General features: G+C 31.5%; 2 protein-coding genes across 2 annotated transcripts; both read right to left on the bottom strand.

Annotated features, from left to right (window-relative positions):
- Positions 1-5,489: 5,489 nt before the first annotated feature.
- LOC112701923 (endoglucanase 11) lies at positions 5,490-9,529 on the bottom strand. Its single transcript, XM_025752726.3, has 5 exons — positions 9,164-9,529; positions 8,884-9,096; positions 8,024-8,224; positions 6,928-7,182; positions 5,490-6,390 (listed from the first exon to the last, which is right to left on the bottom strand). The coding sequence occupies exons 1-5, from the start codon at positions 9,383-9,385 to the stop codon at positions 5,722-5,724; spliced, it is 1,560 nt and encodes a 519-aa protein (XP_025608511.1). The 5' UTR covers positions 9,386-9,529; the 3' UTR covers positions 5,490-5,721.
- A 1,341-nt stretch (positions 9,530-10,870) lies between these two features.
- Positions 10,871-12,732, bottom strand: LOC112701921 (small ubiquitin-related modifier 2). Its single transcript, XM_025752725.3, has 3 exons — positions 12,439-12,732; positions 11,303-11,452; positions 10,871-11,200 (listed from the first exon to the last, which is right to left on the bottom strand). The coding sequence occupies exons 1-3, from the start codon at positions 12,517-12,519 to the stop codon at positions 11,135-11,137; spliced, it is 297 nt and encodes a 98-aa protein (XP_025608510.1). The 5' UTR covers positions 12,520-12,732; the 3' UTR covers positions 10,871-11,134.
- Between the last annotated feature and the right edge of the window lie 6,836 nt (positions 12,733-19,568).

Below are 19,568 nucleotides of genomic sequence, written 5' to 3'. Positions count from 1 at the left end.
TGCATATGCAACTAATTTTAAATTCCACATTGATGTTGGTTGTTACATGTATTGATTCAATGTGTTAAAAACAATAAAAAAAAGTGTATTAAAAAAACAGGGGAATATGTAACAAGTGGAGTATTGAGATTTGAGACTCTTCTTTTCATAAACTTCTTGTGCTTATGTTGTATTGTTGGTAGACATTAAGTAAACAACAATCACACATGAAAAAGAATTAAATTTGCAACAAGAAATATTTTGGACATAGAAAATCGAAATAATACTCAATTTGGTCACTGAAGTTACACTCGAGTTTTAATTTAGTCCTTGAAGTTTCAATTGCTTCAATTTAGTCCCTAAACTTTTTAATTGACTGGGCGACAAAAATCACCGCAGAGACTAATGTGATTAGAATTTGAAAAGTTCAGGGACTAAATTGAGGCAATTGAAATTTTAAAAACTAAATTAAAACTCAAGTGTAACTTTAAATACCAAACTGAATATTTTCTCAAATCTTATCCAATACAGAATAAAATAAAAATATGATTTTAATACAAAATAATCAATTTTCAAATTTATTCTTTCAAAAATTATTTAAATACATAAACCTAATTAAATGATCGTGTAAAATCTTTTACACAGTATATCGAAATTAAACTCTATTAATGAATAATAATAACCTTGCATTAAAATTTGGTAAGCTTTTTCTTTGAATGCAAAGGGAGGTAATGAATAATAATAACCTTGCATTAAAATTTGGTAAGCTTTTTCTTTGAATGCAAAGGGAGGAGAATTTGTGGCCATTTAAGCAATTCTTCCTCATCCACAAAACTTTTTGCTATGAAAGAAATTTGGGGGTTAAAGGGTCCCTCCATCCAATCAAAGATTTGTTCTTATCCAACTCCTTTGTAGTTGGGAGGTAGCATCTATTTTGAAATTGATTGATATGACCCTTAGAACTTGTGTTTAGGGTTTACTAAGTACTACTTCAATTTATTAATTAAGACATTATATTCATATACATACATATATTCTCTTTATTAGAAAATAATAATAATTAATAAGATAATGTCTTGAGCAATTCCTATTGATTCTACCTTTTGAGGATGTTTTGCAACACAAACAATAAAGAAGTGGACCAAAAAGCCAGCCAGACATTTGAGCACTCAAATTCAAAGGGGGGAATAAAGCTATTATATTTGAATATTTCATTACTAGAAAAGGAAATAATTGGTTATATATAAGAAAGTTTGGTAGGAGGATATAGATTGCAAAAATGGTAGGTGAAAATAATGAAAATAATATAATGTGAATTTAATGTAGGATTTTGTACTTCACTACTATTTTGTGTGGTGTGTGTGCTTTGATAGATGATGGAGCAACTAACAAAATTCTTAGTTATCAACATAGAACTAAGAAAATTGATTTTTTATCATCCAAAGCATTGAACCGGTCAAAAACGATGAACCAATTGAACCGGCACTAATTTTTACAAAAAAACTAATTAAAATAAAATAAAATAAAATTACATTTTATATATAAATATATTATTTTATTATATCTGATTTAATTTCAGTTGAACTTTTCATTTTAGTATTGATCTAATTTTCGAAAACCTTGGATATAAGTTTAATATAGCTGATGGGAGGAATAAAGCTTCCATGGAAGTTAGTGAGTAATAATATGCAATATTTAGCAATGCAACAACACTCCCTGCTTCCATAGTTGTTCATTTCCAAAAGCTTAAAAAGCCTCCCCAATATTTTGATGCTACATGTGTCATAAAATGCACAAATCATCAAGTGCCACATGTCAATTGATGAATCTTTTTTTCCCTTACAATATGACGGTATCTCATAATCCGGTAGGTCAATGACTTATTTGTTGTGGATCAAAATTCTATTTAACGATTTGCCATTGACTAATGAGTTGTTTCATACAAAAGGTGAAATTTAAATCTCTGATATTTGCTTAAACGAGCAAGTAAGCTGACCACTCAACTAACTAAACTAAATATTTCTTTGTTTCCTACGATATTCTTAGTTCAGCAGACTAAAGACTAATTCGTCACAAATTTGAACTTTATTTAAATGTTTGCTGCTAGCTAATGAGTTGTTGCATGCATGAATATCTAACACTTATTTAAACGAGATAGTAAACTAACCATTAGAACAACTTATATTAGTTACTAAATTTAAAAAAAAAAAATTTGGACACGGTCTCAGGCCCCAAAAAAACATTTAATGTGTTGTCTTTTATCTTGGGAACGTTTTTAAAGATCGTTTACGTAAATTGATCCATCCTTAGCTACTGTTGCGTACGAGCCCAAAACAGTTGGATTTAGTTTTTTTTTTTTTCATCAGAAAGGAACTTTTTCTTTTATTTTTGGTAGATAAAAGAATTGATCATTGGGCTTGGGCTCACCAACTTTTTTTGCCAAAACTTGTATGAAGTTTTCTCTCGAAAAAAATTACAGGTTTATCACCTTTTCGGCTTTTCCCCTCTCCCCTCTAGTTTGTATTGTTATTTTAAATTTTAATGCTAATTTGGTGCATTGCGTTGTAAAACAACTTAAAAAAATAAGGTTGATGTAAATATAAGATAGGAAAATATAAATATAAAAAATAAAACTTTAGTATTAATATTCACTAATATAATTATTTTGATATAATAGAGGTAACTTATATATATATATATATATATATATATATATATATTACTTAATATGATTAATATCGAATGTAAAGAAAGAGTATAAAAAAAGAGAGAGAATATTGTATTAATTGTTGTTGTGTGTAATTGTCAAGACTTAAGCCTGTATTTATATACGTAGATGAGGTAACTTTTTTAAATTCATATTAAATGTAGTCATTTAATCATACTTGAGAAACTACACCTCATAAAAAACAGACATCCACGTAAGGTGTGATAATATCCTTATCACAACACATCGAGTAATTACTTTACCAATTTCACTGTTGTCTTTAACCTAGTCCCTTGTTTCTAGCTGAATTTACCTTATGAGTTCTGTCACACTCTCTGCCTTAGTGCCTTATACTATAGTACATTAGTACTTGAGTTCTGTGGTTTTGATAACATGTTTTTCAGAATTTCTTGAGTGTCATGACTTTGTTGCGGGATCATTTATTTTGCTTCATTCAATACAATATTTAAGTCACTCCCTTGTGCCATGAGAAACCACATACCCCATTAGTTGAACTATGTTATGTCTTTTTTTTTTCCTTTTTATTGGCTATTAAATAGTAGTTAGAGAAAAAATGCATCATTTTCTCAAAACTCAAACCATAAATTCCCTATTGAAAATTTATTTTTTGTTTTGGTACACTAATAATAAGCAAATTAGACTTGTTCTAGTATCCTAATGCATTCTTGTCTTTTTCATTATGAGTTTTTATCATTTCAACTTCACTTCTAGAACGACATGAATATCTATAAAAAAAAAAAAAAAACACTTTAGTAGATAAATCAACGTACATCTCAAACAGTATTTTTTATAATATTCAGGTTTAAAAAAATAATACATCCATGTATTTTCTTTATAATCATGTTTCGTTAACTTGGATTTATTAGGAAAATTAACATACACTCTGTAATCGATTTTTAATTATAGAGATATTCTTGTTTAATTGCTTTATTTCTTGGAAGTTACTAAAAAAAATATACAGATTTATAGAATGTGATTACTTACATGATAACTAAAAAATTATTAGATAATATCATACATTTGATTAAATTACCTAACATAATACGTATTAATTAAGATATTTATCTGCAACATTTTCACCTCAATAGCCAATGGAGGATGTTGCTCAAAGTAAACTGACCACTCTGACCAACCTAAATTGATTACACACTTAACCTATTTAGCACTGCCACGCGCCATCAACGCTTGTTCCTTCAAAGTACTATAAGAAAAAAAAGGTAACATGGCATTGGTCTGACGTGCAGTGTTAATTCAACTCTGAACATTGTTTGTGAAATGTGATTGTGACCAATGCTTGAATTTTGAGGACACAAAACGAGCAAAGCATGTTGCCACTAAATTTTGCTTGATTTTCGTTCTACTACCTTATTCCATTCAATTCAAAGCCATTCCCCGTTAACCCCCGCTAATTTAGTTACACACAAAAGAAAAATAAAAATATATTGCTTTTTAGGCCCTTTGAGGTTTGAAGTTTGAACCCTTTTTTGTTTTTTCATTGAAAAAGTATAAAGAACTAAAAACTTATCAGCCAAAAACTAAACAAAACTATATTAATTTATATCAATAATTAATTAATTTTAAATTTTTTAAATTCAAAATTTTAAAAATTTTAAATTGATTAAGTAAACCTAATTAAAACCTATAAAAACCTTCCTCTTTTTTCTCACATTAATCTATCAACTTCTAACAATCACAAATTCGAAAAATATATAAAAGAACATCCATTTAATATGAAAAAGAAACATTCTAATACTTAGTAGAAGAAACATCCATATATATTAACTCGTAAAAATTTTGAATTCATCCAAAAGTATTTGACTAGATTTTGGCTGATATGCTTTTGGTTCCTAGCTTTACTCTTTTTCATTATGTTGCAACCGCAATTAAAGGGACCAAGAAATTGATCATATAATCACCAACATTGTGAAAACAAACCCATGAATCCCGTGAAACATTATATGATTTTTCATCCTCAATTCTTTCTCCAAGTGTTGCAAATTAGACTCACCTTTTTGTCTTGGTAGGTGTTACTTTTTCTATTAATTTAATTAGATCTTTCATTTTAATTATTGCATTCACATTGGTTGCAACATTTTATTAATTTATTAGTAATTGATAATATTTTTCCACGCCAAAAGTAAATGTCTAAATAAATACTCTCAAATTTTTGAGTTCAAACAAATATGATTGACATATTAATAGCATGAATCAAAATTCTCTAAAATAAAATAAAAATTAAATATTTAATAAATTAGTGATGTTTATACATAATAAAATTATAAATTTAATAATAATTAATTCTTATTTTATTACTTCACAAATCTCTTAGCTTTAAAAAAAATATAATTTTGGTGGTTTAGAACATTGTATAAAATTTTAAAATATAAACAAAAAAAGGAAATAAAAAATAAATTTAATGTTGATACACTATTAGTGTAAAACTGTTTTATACGTGCATTCAATCACATAACGTCATATTAGTAAAATTAACTACCTTTTACATTAACTGCTGAATGATCATTCAAAAAACGATTATAATGAGAAAAAGTATAAAGTACCAATATATCAACTTATTACCAACAATAATTAATTATTATATTTTAAATACGTGTATAAAGAGACACATCTAAAAAATATATTTATAAAAACATTTTTATTAGACACAGTCATAAAAAATATATTTTTGTTAGACACATCTACAAAGACACTTTCATTAAATACAGTTATAAACAAAAATTAACAGAAATTATCAAAAATACTGTTAATAACGTAATAAAATTATTATAATTATAAAATATTTTAAAATGTCAGTGCATCAAAATTAAAGTCATATAAAATTCAAGTATAAATTGTCCAAGTCCAAAGGAGAAACAAAATACTCTCACTATTGAGCAACATTTTTTAATTGCCAAACTAAGTATAATGTAAAAATTTACACTTTTTTCACCTAGACTCATTTGGTAAAATAAGTTGATCTAGTATACGATATAAAATGAGTATAACAATAACTAATTTTAACTAGAAGCTACCAGAAAGGTATCATTGTAATTGTGATGAAAATGAGTTTGTGATACATGGAACCTTGCAAAAACCCCTACTAGTGGTGCAGTGTTATAGGTACATGCCTCAGTTTGCATGTAATTTGATCTCTCATCTTTGAAATTGTCTTTAATATCTGGGCCCCCAACAAGGGCCCCAACAAGAATGTTAGGGTTAGGATCATGCCTTCCATACCAATTATCATACCCTTGAGTGCACCCTATAAAACCCTTGTTCCCTCTATATGATTCAATGGATGCACCCCTATGGTGCAACCTCATTGGAAAACTTGTACCGTATCCTACCAAGTAGCTCATACCCGTTGGATTCGAACCCAAGATGTAATCAACTTGTGATTTTGCAAATGTTAAGAGATTGTTGGGACCCACTACTCCTTTTGGACACGTCAGCTTTTGATCTACGGCTAGAAGATGATCAGAGTAAACCGTTAGAAGAAATGTGGCCGTCGATACATATTGCATGTTGTTCCATTGGCGGATGTATAGTAGACCGCCCGGGGTGCGGTCTACGTTAGTGTTGTTGTCTTGGTTGAGACCAAGACATGCACAAAGGTAGTGCTCTACCTTTGATCGATACTCTTTGAGTATCAATTCATGTTTCTTATGCTTTTCTTCCATCAAGAGCTGCCAATTTTGTTAAAAAAAATGTTAGTATGATAAAGGAAAAAAATAAATAAATATTAAGTAACGTTTGGTAGAGACAGAGACAGAAAAACAGAGATTAAGAGACAAAAATTAAAATAAATCTCAATATTTTGTTTAGTGCAAAATGGAAGACAGAAATTAAAACAAGAATGAAATTTTAATTTAATTTGCACAAAAGATAAAATTGGAATTAATTAATTAAAATGAGAGTATTTTATGTATAAAATATTATTAAAGTTTCAGTCTTCATCTCTAAAAATTTTAGTCCTCTTTGTCCCTACTTTTTGGAGGTACTGAAATACTAAAATTTTGGAAATAGAGACAGAAATTTTAGTACCAATATTTAAACTAACAAATATGATACTGAGTCTCAGTTTCTGTCTCAATACTTCAAAACAAACGCTATTTTATGTTTTTATTTTAAAATTTTATTAAAAAATATATTTATTTAGGATAGCAAATGGCTTGTTTTATTAAACTGAACATTTTTAGAGATGTTTGTTAGTTAGCAGTTACCATGGAAGCAATGGCTTGAAGACCAGCATACTTAACATCCCAGCTGAATTCAGTGATGAACCAAGTGGTCCCACCAAAGTGTTTGGCATTGTCCAAGAAATACATCAAATATTGTTCCTTTTGTGTGGCCCTATATAGCCAAATTGCTGCCCAAAGCAACTCATCCATGTACCCACTAACTGAAGCATAATACCTTTTTGCCACTCCAACACTCTCATCATATTTCCCCTTGTACTTCTCACCAAACTCAAACAACTGCAAAACACAATCCATTCAATATAAGTACAAAAATATTTCTTTCACTAACTTTTTGTACTTACTCTTTGATTTTCATTTTGGATAAGTTTACATTTTATTTTATGAATTTCATTTTAATTCTTTACACACAATCAATCGTATATTTCTAATAGAATAAAATGACAAATAAATTTATGAGAATTTATATGTTGGACAGATTAGTCTTTCAAAAAGTAAATAATAAAATTATTTAAGATAATAAATATAGACACTTTATCTTTAAATTAGTCTATATAATTAGAGTAAAAGTCTTAGTTTAAACTACTACTCTATCAAAATGGTAAATTCTCTGGAGTTTATTTGTCGCTCTACTTTTTCTAATAAAACAAAGTCATCTAAATGTATAAATTAGTTGGATATTCGTGTAAAATTATAATATTATATACACAGTGTATTAAAATTAAACTTAAACAGTTATTTTATTTAAACTTTGTTAGATAGACAATAATTTTTGTGAATAACGAATTTTAAAATGAGATCAATAAAGTAAAAATACACTACATCCCTAAATTATCCATGTAAATTTTAATATTAGAATAACCATCCGTATACCTAGTGAATTAAACATCCAATATATCCATTATTCACATAGTTTAGTATTTTCATTATCTACCTATACTTTTTTTATTTTATATAATGAATATATTTATCATTTTTCGTAATAATGTGTGTGTGACATGTTAAAACCAACTAACCATGATTAGATTTTAAAATAACTTTTCTATTAGCTAATCCATCTATGGGATTTGAATAGTAGTACTATGTAAAAATTGTAACTTGGTATAGCTAACTAACATACCTGTTTTGCATGATGCAAAAGTAGTTGAGAATAGTGCGGGTTTGTTCTCCTAAACACAATGGAAGCCGCCGCCAATGCCGCCGCTGTTTCGCCGACAACATCCGAGCCGGGGTTGTTTGCATCAACCTTATAAGCTCGCCGAGATGTTGTCATGTCCTCCGGCCGCTGCCAACAATAGTGATCCGTGTCTCCATCACCTACCTGAAAAATTGAAGCTTTATAATTCACAGCAGCAATTAAATATAGCTTCACACCTTAGTTACATGAAACTCAAAATTAACGGCGGTTATTATCATATTAATATTAATGAAGGAGAAAAAAAAAGAAAAGCAATTTAATCACACGCGCCGGTACGGCGAGTAGGAGTATACTGCAGACAAGCTCATGATGAAGCCGTTGATTCTTCCGATATTTGAATCTATTTCCCACTGTGAACTTGGAAGAATTATCCCACTCTCAACGACGGCGCGTGTGATGACCAATTTTGATTACAATAGAAAAAATTAGGATACTTTTTTATTTTCTGTTTTTATTCTCAATTTTTTTGTTTTTTTTTTAATTTTGTAAGAAAAATAAAAACTATAAAGATGATAAAATCTCAGTATCCTTGATAATTGAGAGTCTTTAGATAATTTGACTAATTTAACTAAATTTCCATCTAACGACTCTCAACTACTAACTTCAGATGAAGTAAACTGCAGTTGAGTTTTTAAGTATTTTTTTTTTCGTGACTGTTTTTTCACAAAATCCAAAAATTAAAAAACACTCAGAAATAAAAACAGAAAATAAAAATACAAACCAAAATCGCCCTTAGTCTCAATGGAATAATGTGAACTGAGATTGATGAAGATTCATATTACCTCAACCCAGAGCACATTTGGGTGAGTATGAGCCTTGATGAAATAATCAGTCCCCCACTTGATGGCTTCAAGCGCGTGAACATACTCGCCGGCACCTGCGAGCTGTTCGCCGTATTCGATGGCACCCCATGAGAGCATTGTGACGGTGAAAGCCATGGGTAACCCAAATTTAACATTGTCCCCAGCATCATAGTATCCTCCAACTAAGTCCACCTACAAAATCAAAAACATAAGAACATGTCGGAGAATGAGAATTGAATGTGATGTTTAATATGCATACCCCTTGTTCAAGACCATCGGTGAGACCAGAATGGTGGCGCCAAGTGACCCTTTGATTGTAAGGTAAGCGACCTGAACGCTGTGACTCGAAGTAGAGAAGGCTCTTTGACAAGGCTTCGCCATAGTTGAATGCCTCACAAGGGAAGAAGAATGTTGTCTTCATCAATATTATTAGGAACGAAGCAATGCATTCTTTTCTTAGACAGCATCTTTTCTTCTTCATGTTTTTTTCTTCTTCTTTTCTCTGTTTCTATGTTTCTCCCTGTTTTGTGTTACTACTCTTTTATGTGGGATATATACGGTGTGTTTGGTATGGGCGATTGTAAACGGTAAAGTCTTAAATAAATTTATGTATTTATTGGGGAGAGAATTTTTTGAAGAAGGTTGAGGGGGTCATGGGGCTGTTGTGATTGCCCATGCATATATATGAAATTGAAATATGGATTGGTTGGTTGAATGAGACTTCTTCAGCTTTCTAAGGTAATTATGCCCTATATAACTACTCTTTTTTCCATATATAAAAAAAAATATTTTGATGGACTGTCAATATAATTTATAAAACAATTTTATACTTGCGTCCAATTATATATCGTCGCATTAGCAAAAATAATCACTCTTTATTTTGACTACATGGTTATCTATAAAAATGGATATAATTAGATAATGTGATAAAATATTTTAGACTGTTAATACATTAAAGCTAAACTCAAAAACAGTGTATTAATCTAACCCTTTATACATTTCGAGAGAGTTTAGAGATTAATTTGCAATATCTGAATATTTAGGCGACCGAATATAATTTTTCCTAAAATATAATATGAGAAAATTTGTTTATTATTGAATGCTCGCTTGTAGACTCTGAACCTTGATGGGTCAAGTTTTTTTAACAGGATACCATGTTGAGTTTTTAATATTCGTCCATAATGGTCTTCAAAAAGTACTGTATTATATAATGCTATCAGAGAACCAATATGCTTGTAAGCTACATGTTTTAGATAAGAAAGCCCTTATAGTTCAAAGCGGCAAAAAAAAAAAAAAATAGCCCAATGTGCGAATAATCTAAACTAATTATCAATATCCTCTGTTTAAAATGAAAGAATTACTCATCTTTCTAAGTAATTTTTATTTTTCATACACAATCCAAAGCGAACCATACCATTTCAAAACTACATAAATTAATCGATTTTCATAAGAGCCCCCATCCACGTTGTATTCTTCTCTCAGCCTTACGCTCACACTCACAATCAAAGATACAGATCCCTCCCCTCAGTTAAAGAAACCTCCTCTCTCAACTTCTGATCGAACACACGGCGTGTGAAATGGAAGGTAGTTGTGATCCATGCCATCTCATGGTGATCAGAGGAAGTGATGCGGCTGAGGTAATGGCAGCCGAACTTAGCTTTCCTCCGTCTTCATTCCCCAACACCAGTCGCCGGCGGCGCAAGGCATTTCTAGGTCTAAGCTGTATATCGGCAGGTGGCAGCACAGGGCATTTCTAGGTCTAAGCTGAATACCGGCAGGTGGCACACAGGGCATTTCTAGGTCTACGCTGAATATTGTCATGTAAGAAGTTGTCATCCCCTAATTTTTTTAATTTTAATCACACTATCATTGACATGGCCATTAGGTCATTCACATATCCATCTGGGTTCCCTTTGAGATCACTTTCTTGAGGATATGGGAAGCAAGCAAACCAGCCACAATATCATAAAATAATACATGGTATCATAGATTATTTAAGATAGTGAATTTAAAACACTCGTATATTGGTTATAAGCTTTCTTAATAAGTAAAGGGCAATACTCTCACTCTTGTGAACAAAAGCAAACGATTAGCATATCAAGTCAGCCAGAAACTGCAGTATAATAAGTAGCTGATATAGAAGATGCTTCTCAGGCATCACTACTAGTTAATTAACCTAATTCTACTCCCGAGGATGTCGAAAACACGACTGCCGTGCACGCTGCATCATTCAGACAGCTGCACCTCCTGTCTGATGAAGCATGGCATCTATTTCGTCCCCATCCTCCATTTCGAGCTGCGGTAGAAACATTCATGTAGAGCCATAAGTGATTGATCCAATTAAACACATATCAGAACCTAAGCTGAATTCATATAACATATAATAGCAAATACATACCTCGTCTGGAGTCTGATCAGATCGGAGGCGACGGCCATCGAACAGGAAAGCAATGGAGTTGAAATCCACCGACTGTCTGTCACAGTATGCATTCATCAGCTTTTTCAGTTGAGTGCTTCTCTTGATCCTGAAGAACACTTCATTCCCATCCTACAACATCCAAGAACATCTCAACGTTATTCAAGTTGTTTCACATCTCTAATTTTATTATCTCATCACATAGTGAAAACATTTTGACAAGCCTAGATAATAAGATATCAGAATCTGGATATAGATAAACCTTATGAGCCATGGGTATAAAATTTAGCTACTATTCATATTATCAAAATATGCAATTAACAGAGGCTTGGCAATCGAGCACCTAGATTCTGAAGACCACAACAAAAACATACAAAAAGAAGTACACAAGATCCATACTGATATTCACAATTTGCACCAAACAAAGAGGTTTAAATGAATCTTTTTCAAAGTTAAAACAATGTTATTAACAACCCTAGCCCTTGATGCAGCTTAGCAAAGTTTCCATTTGAGAATTCTTATCTTAACTATCTGTAACTTTCCATTATCTACCTTAACATGTTTGGATTTTCTGTTTGCAACTCCAAAACTAGGGTTTGGGCAAAAGCAATAGGGAAAAGCTTTGGCCACAACCATGATCCAGAGCTTTTCTACACAGAAATTCAAACATGCAGTTACTTAGAAAAGTTAACCACCCATAGAAACAACTATTTAGTTGAAGTTGCATAAAAAGCACACAAATTCAAACATCTTCTATTTAAAAATAAAAAACTTAAATTTAAAACCTGATCAGTTCATAAACATTGTCTACGAATTTTTAAATTTTAAATTCATCAGCTTCTACTTTCACTTGCATGTTAAAAAATCTCAAATTTACAACAATAAAACAAAACATCAGCACAAATTTGATCACGTAACAGCTCATCAGCCGCCATAAACTTCAAACAAATCCAGAAAATTTAAACAAATTTTAAATTAAACCATGAGCTCAAAACCCTAAAACAATGTTTCAACAAAAAAAAAACCCGAAACTAAACTTTGAAATAATGCAAAAGAAAAAGCAACAGCAACAACAACAAATGGATCTGGAATCGAAGAGGAGAATGAAAATTACGAACCTGACCCTTGACCTTGAGGTTGATGTGAGCTCCACCTTGCTCCGTTGGCTTCTTGTCTTCCTCGTTCGTCACGCCCGACATCTTCTTCTCAATTTCTCGAACCGAAAACAGAAACTCACTCTTTTGAATTTTTCTCCGCCGTGAACTACCACTCAAAACCACCGTGTGCGACTGTGAATGAAAACAGAGAATAAGAACCAAAAACTATTCTAGAGTGAAAGTAAATATAAATAGTGTTATAATAAAGTGGCGTCAGAGTCACAAGAGAGAAGAAAATGGACGGTTCTGATTTTGGTTGGTACACTTGGATCTGACGGACCAAAATATCTCTCTGTCTTTCTCTATTTCCTTGTCATACTTGAACTCTTCTTTTTTTTTTTGGTCAATGGATATTGTATTTGTAACACGTCACCTTTTTTAGTGTTATGGGTTAATTGGGCCAGCTCAACCACTTTCTCGTTCTTGCTTTGAAAGGTCTTTGTCATATTGGGCCTATAAGCCCAATAACTGTTTGGCCAACCTTAGATTGTTCCAATCCATAACTAGCTTGACCAAAAAAAATGTAGGCAAACATCTAATTCTATATAATAGAAACAATTCTTATAGACTTATACAATGTATATATCAAAACCAGTTATCATAAATTTGTTTATAAATATATATTTTTTAATATATTTTCAATTTTTATTTTATATTATAATATATATTTTATATTAATGATTGATTTTAATGTACACCTAGTATAATTGTTTTGTTAATAATCAAGTTTCTAATAATAGAGTCAGAATATCATAGTTCAATGAAAGCCAAAAATAAACAAATAAACTAACAAAAATAAAAAGAATGTAAATATAAAATATATTTTTTATCTCTAATATTTTTTAAAAATTTTAGAAACATCTTAATGTTTAATATTTTAATTTAATTTAATTTTATCTCTAATATTTTAAAAACATTCCAATTCTAACCCGATTCTTAATTCTTAGTTAATGATTAGTCAATTTTTTTTTTCTTCCAGTTTTGCCTCTCTCCAATCCTAACCCAAAAACACAAAAATAACAAACATATTTTTACACATTTTTGTGGCATAGCAATTAATTAAACACATAAAGGCTCCATAAGGTTAACTATCTTATCCTTACTTCTCAGGTAACGTTACTTTAGTAGGGTTTAATTTATTGTAAAGCATATAACTACCACATATGATGTTCTTGTTTTAGTATATTTATAAGATTGTGTATTCTCCTTCTAATTTGACATATATAGGTGAACAATATGTTGTGATTTCATTCTTTAAGAAACAACCTTGTGGTGTTAGTTTCATTCTTGTTATGTTTCCACATTTATGTTGAGCTTGTATGTAGTTTGGCATTATTGCAGATATAACGAACTACAAGTCTATAAGCTTAGGTGGAAGAAGAAGAGAGAAAATGAAATATAACACGTCAACTTGCTATAATCACTTCCACCCAATTTGGGCACTAGAGATATATCCAAAATAAGATATCTCCTTTGTCAAAATCTTTGGAAAAACAGGGATGCATCAACTTTTTTTTTGTTTACGGTTTTTCCAGTCTGATAGGCTAAAGATCAATTTGTTATCGATTTAATTTTTATTTAAGGGTCTGTTAGTAACTAATGGACTGCTGCATACACAAAACGGAATTCAAACTTCATTAGATATTAGCTTAAACAAATAAGTAAACTAACCATTCGATCAACTTCAGAGATGCATCAACTATATTATGTTATTTTTGTTAAAAGAAATCAGTAATTAAATAAGAATAAAATATATTAAAAGTTTAATTATTCTATTGATCCCTATAATTTTATTAAATTTTTAATTAAATCTCTATACTTTTTTTCTTTCAATTGGATCTCTATATTGCTTTTAATTTTGTAATTACGTCCCTTTCATGTTAAAAATATTAAAATTAATATAATATTTTTATCAAAATACATGCGGTCAACGATTTAATTAAGTTTTTAATTATAAATACCTTCAATTTACAAAAAAATATTCAGTTAATTCTAATATTTTACATTAAAAATGACTTAATTACAAAATTAAAACAGTATAAAAACTCAATTAAAAATTTGATAAAATTATAAGAACTAACAAAAATAATTAAACCTATATTAAAATACTAAATATATATTAAATATACACAAATATGTATGATAAATAATTTAATGACTGATTTTTTTATATAATTTTGAGAGGTATATATAGTTAGATAGACCTACCCAATTGGCACTCTATGACCCAAATTAATACTAAAAATAAAGAAACAAACTTGAGCCACATTTTCCACTTCAACTACAACTACAAATACGTAAAGTAAAATGTTTGTGATGTACACGAGAACCTACATGTGATAGATTTGTAATTTACAAGAACCTTATATTTACTTGAAGATACTTTGAACTTTACAACTCTATGAGGTTGATATTTGTTCGGAAATAACCTTGAAAAAGAAAAAAAAAGTCAATACTCTAACGTTATATCGAAGTTAATTATATCAAAACAAAAGTTGAAATATTTAGGTGACAAATAACGTTAGGAGTAGATGATTTTCTATCAAAATCCTACCAGTATTCACCGTTTAACAAAAACACGGTAGCGTGTTCCTATCATCCTACGAATTGAAAGGAGTGTACCAAACGCACTATTATTATTATTATTATTATTATTATTATTATTATTATTATTATTATTATTATTATTAATATTAATTATTATTATTATTATTATTATTATTATTATTATTATTATTATCATTATCAAACTTAATTGTGCTTGGTTCCCCAATATCAATGACTTCACGGGTCTAATTAAATTTTGGAAAATATAGTTGTTAAAATAGTTTCACAAATAGTATAGTAAGTTTTTATATCTAAGTATTCAAAAATATTATTTATACATTAAAATCAGCAACTAAAATCGGTCATCATATATATATATATATATATATATATATATATATATATATATATATATATATTGTTTACTTTATTTTTAATATATATTTTATATTAATAACAAATTTTAATAATTAATTTTAGTATAAAGTTAATATGGTTGTTACATATTATTAAATAAATTAAAAGTGTTTAAAAAATATTCTTAAGAAAAGTTTGTTATGTTTTGAAAAAAATTTGGGTGTACAGTTCTTTATGTTTACCTTATTGTATAAAGAAAAGTAAATTTTTATTATATAAAAAAAATATGTATTTATTTAATATTTTAGTTCTATTTACTTTTAGCAGTCTTATTATATATCTATTAGAGTAAAGTATCAATCCGGTCCCTGTCCATTTTCTAAAATGTCAAGACGATCCTTAACCAAAAACACGTTCTAATACGGTCTCTAACCCTGTACTCCGTCTGTCAATCCGGTCCCTCCGTCACTTTCACGGCCAAAAGTCGACGGAAAATGCTGATGTGTGAAGGCAAGGGAGTGACACGGATGGCTCGGATGGTTATGTAGAAGATGGAATCCTACGTGGCTAGATGAAATGGAGAGGGGCCTTTTTATCATAGCCCACAACACAAAAACGATGGCGTTTTGAGGGTTCCAGGCGTCGTTTTTAGACGAGTCTGGTCCTCTATGTTCCCTGTTTCGTGTATGGAACCAATACCACCATGAGCAACAGCAGAGATCGTGGGATTGGAAGAGATGCGTCGGACGATGAGGGTAGGAGTATTTCTGTGAGCTCCGTTGGTAGTGCTGGAGCCAGGATGAAGAAAAGATTTGTTGCCCCGAAATGCAATTGTGGGATTCATGCAATTCTATTCATATCATCAACAAAGTCGAACCCTAAGAGGCTATTTTTTGGATGCCCAAATTTTAAGGTATGAAACAGTTAATTATCTTGCTATTCATCCCAAGATCTGTAGCAGGCATCTCTGCATTAATAGTTTGAGTTTACTTTCTTGTTACTGTGCAGATTGCACAAGGTGGTTGCAAATATTTTCAATGGTTGGATGAATATGTTTCACTGATTGAAGAGGAGCAAATAAATGATGGCAACCCTTATGCTCGGAATCGAAAGCAAAACAATTTTTTGGATGCAGATGTTTGGATGGAGGAGAAACTGACAAAGCTAGAGGATAGAGTTTCTGGGTTAGAGTTGCAGATGAAAAATTCTAGCCACAATAAGTGTAATTGGTGGTTTAGTCATCCATTGATAGTTGTTATATTTGTCTTTGGAGTTGTATGTGTAAATTATCTCCTTTAGAGTGGATAGTGGATAGTTAGTGTATTTGGTTTGTTTTGTGTTGGAAGTTCCTATTGGTGAATTAGTTGTATTGTATCCGAGTTTATTAAATGAAACAATTGTGTTGGTTGTTTGAAAAAGGGACATTGTGTAAAAAAAGTAGAATGTGTTATAATAGAATCCTTTCATACCATAAAAAGCAATTCAGTAATAACTTATAGTAGTATGTAACATTAACAACTGCAAACAGCCACCAAATGTCAACATATTGTTCACAAAATAACCCCAAAAGTGGGCAATATATAGCCCTATACCAACATCAGCAACACCAAAATAAAAACAGTATTGTTGACCCTTAATTCACATATGCTATGAAAACAGAAAGCAAAAAACTGTTTATGGTTGCTATATGTAAGCTAGTTTATCAAAAAGTCAGCGTCTTCTTTTAACTAGATATAAATCTAGGACCACACTTCTAGTTCTTCCTAGGAGGCCTAAATCCAGGAGTGGGGATAAACTTGAATAGTCTTGATGTAGTTCCGGAAGCTGCTGCGGCCATTGTCTCGGCACTAAGACCATGTGGTTGACTTGGTTTAGGCATGCTTGATCCAGTAGGAACATTAGTATCATTGTTGGGTGGAATTTCCATGTTGGTAGGAGTGGGAGGCCTGAAGTGAGATCCTATGGTTGGAGGAATTTGATTTACCACAGACCCTTGAACAAAGGTGGAGGAGATTGGTGGCCTAACAATTGGTTGCTTCATCCTTTGTGAAGGTGGGTTATTGAAGGTGGGGATGTCAGATGCTCCCTGTAAACCAACAGGATTTCATTATATGAAACAAAAATTAAGACTAAGACATTACTATTTACAATGCAATTGTGAACTACACTAGGCACTTACAACTTCTGGTTGGGGAGCAGACTGTGAAAGAGGAATTTCATCTCCTTGTCCCAGTGTTGTACCTTCCTTTGATGTCGATTTAGGTAGCTTCTTTTTTTGTTTTTTTGCCTTTGTCTACATTCATGAATAGTACTCTTTCTCAATTTAGAGTCAACAATAAAGATGATGAAAACATGTACACAAATTAACCCTACAAACTACTTACCACAGGGTCCAGTATTGTTCCTTCAACACTAGTAGTCATGTTGTTTTCCTCACCAACCTGGTTCTATGTGGATCATCATACAAAACAGGCATTTAAATATTGGATCAATCTTTCATGTAACAATTAAATACCTAACCAATCTTTGCTATAACAATTAAATACCTAATCAATCTATCATGTGACACTTAAATCCTTAACCATTATAAAATTATGACAAATCGAACCCTGTAGGAGGCATACCTGTGTGGTGCTAGCAGAGTCCACTGCTGGAGCAGACTGCTTCAAACCTCTCCTTTCCTTCTTCGTCATAGGCTTCCAATTTGGGTCTTTGGGTGGGTTGGAGCATGTTTTATAGTAATGACCCTTTTGGCCACACTTGTTACAAGTCACTTCGAATGACTTTTTGGCCTTGTGGGAATTCATCTCCGTCTCCACATAATCAACTTTTCTCTTCATCTTTGGGCGATGTGCAGCTTTCTTGATTGGGGGAGGTAGTGGCTGTGGTGAATCAGTTGGGTTCCAGTATTCTTCGCTGTTAACTGGATTAATGCAGACAGAATAGGCTGATCTAATAGCATCCAAAGTGAGCCATTTATGCACAAATTCCTCTGGCTTCAACCCTATCTTAGCCATGGCTGCAACCGCATGTCTACAAGGCATGCCTGCACACAGATTTTGTTAAAAAAACACTAACTAGTTAAAGATTTTACATTTGTTAACTAGACTAGTCATATAGGATGATGAATTGTATACCGGTTAGCTGCCACACATTGCAAGTACATGTCTTGCTTTGTAAATTTACTCAAACTTTGTGCCTTTGCATATGAACCTCAAACAGTATTCTATCAGAATCACCAGCCCAGGTTGCTCTCCACTTGGTACTCTTGGCCTTGATAAACTGATCAAGCTTCTTCTGCTGCACAAGGGCCAATATACCAGTGTGGTGCTCCAGTCTCTTCTTGTGCATAGCCCTTTTCCTCATGATATAACACCTCAAGTCTTCACACATTGATAGAATTGGCTTCTTCCTATATTCAACAATTTTGGCGTTCCACACCTCACACATATTGTTCGTTATGTTATCAACCTTGGGCCCATGGCTGAAGTAGGCCTTGCACCACACACCCGGGTCAAACTTCTGCAGATACTCCCAGGCTCTTTCATTCAGTTTCTTTAATTTCTCCATTGCACTTCTGAATTCTTGAATTGTTGTACAACGAGAGCACTCCCATACCATCTGCTTTGTTTGTTCATCTTTGAAATGTTTAATAAAGTTCTTCCAAATATGAATAACACAGTTTCGGTGATGGGCAGTAGGGTTCACTTCCTTTATTGCCAGCTCCAAACCCTATGGCAGATTCATAACACAATTTCATCATGTTTATTATCATTAAAAGGTAAACTGAACATGTGACATTACACAGAACATGTAATTAACTTAAAATAATTGCATTTTGATAACAAAGTATACTTGTCAACTAACTTAACATAATCCACTTACTTTTTGTTGGTCGGAGATAAAGTTCCACCCATGCTGTGGAACTTCACCCAAGTCTTCTTTCAGTAAAGTTAAAAACTACTTCCATGTCTCCTTGCATTCATTCGGGACCACTGCATATGCTATGACATAGAAGTGGTTATTTACGTCTTGGCCCACCGCACTCAGAAGCTGGCCACCATAACGACCCTTCAAGAAGCAGCCATCCAATCCTATCAGTGGCCTACATCCCTCCTTAAACCCCTTCTTACAGGCATCTAAACTAATGTATAACCTATCGAATAGTGGCAGGGATTCAAGTTGGG

Source organism: Arachis hypogaea, chromosome 7, assembly GCF_003086295.3.
Source record: "Arachis hypogaea cultivar Tifrunner chromosome 7, arahy.Tifrunner.gnm2.J5K5, whole genome shotgun sequence".
NCBI lineage: Eukaryota > Viridiplantae > Streptophyta > Magnoliopsida > Fabales > Fabaceae > Arachis > Arachis hypogaea.
Note: the sequence above shows the minus strand (reverse complement) of the source record. Positions and strands in the feature narration are given on the sequence as shown.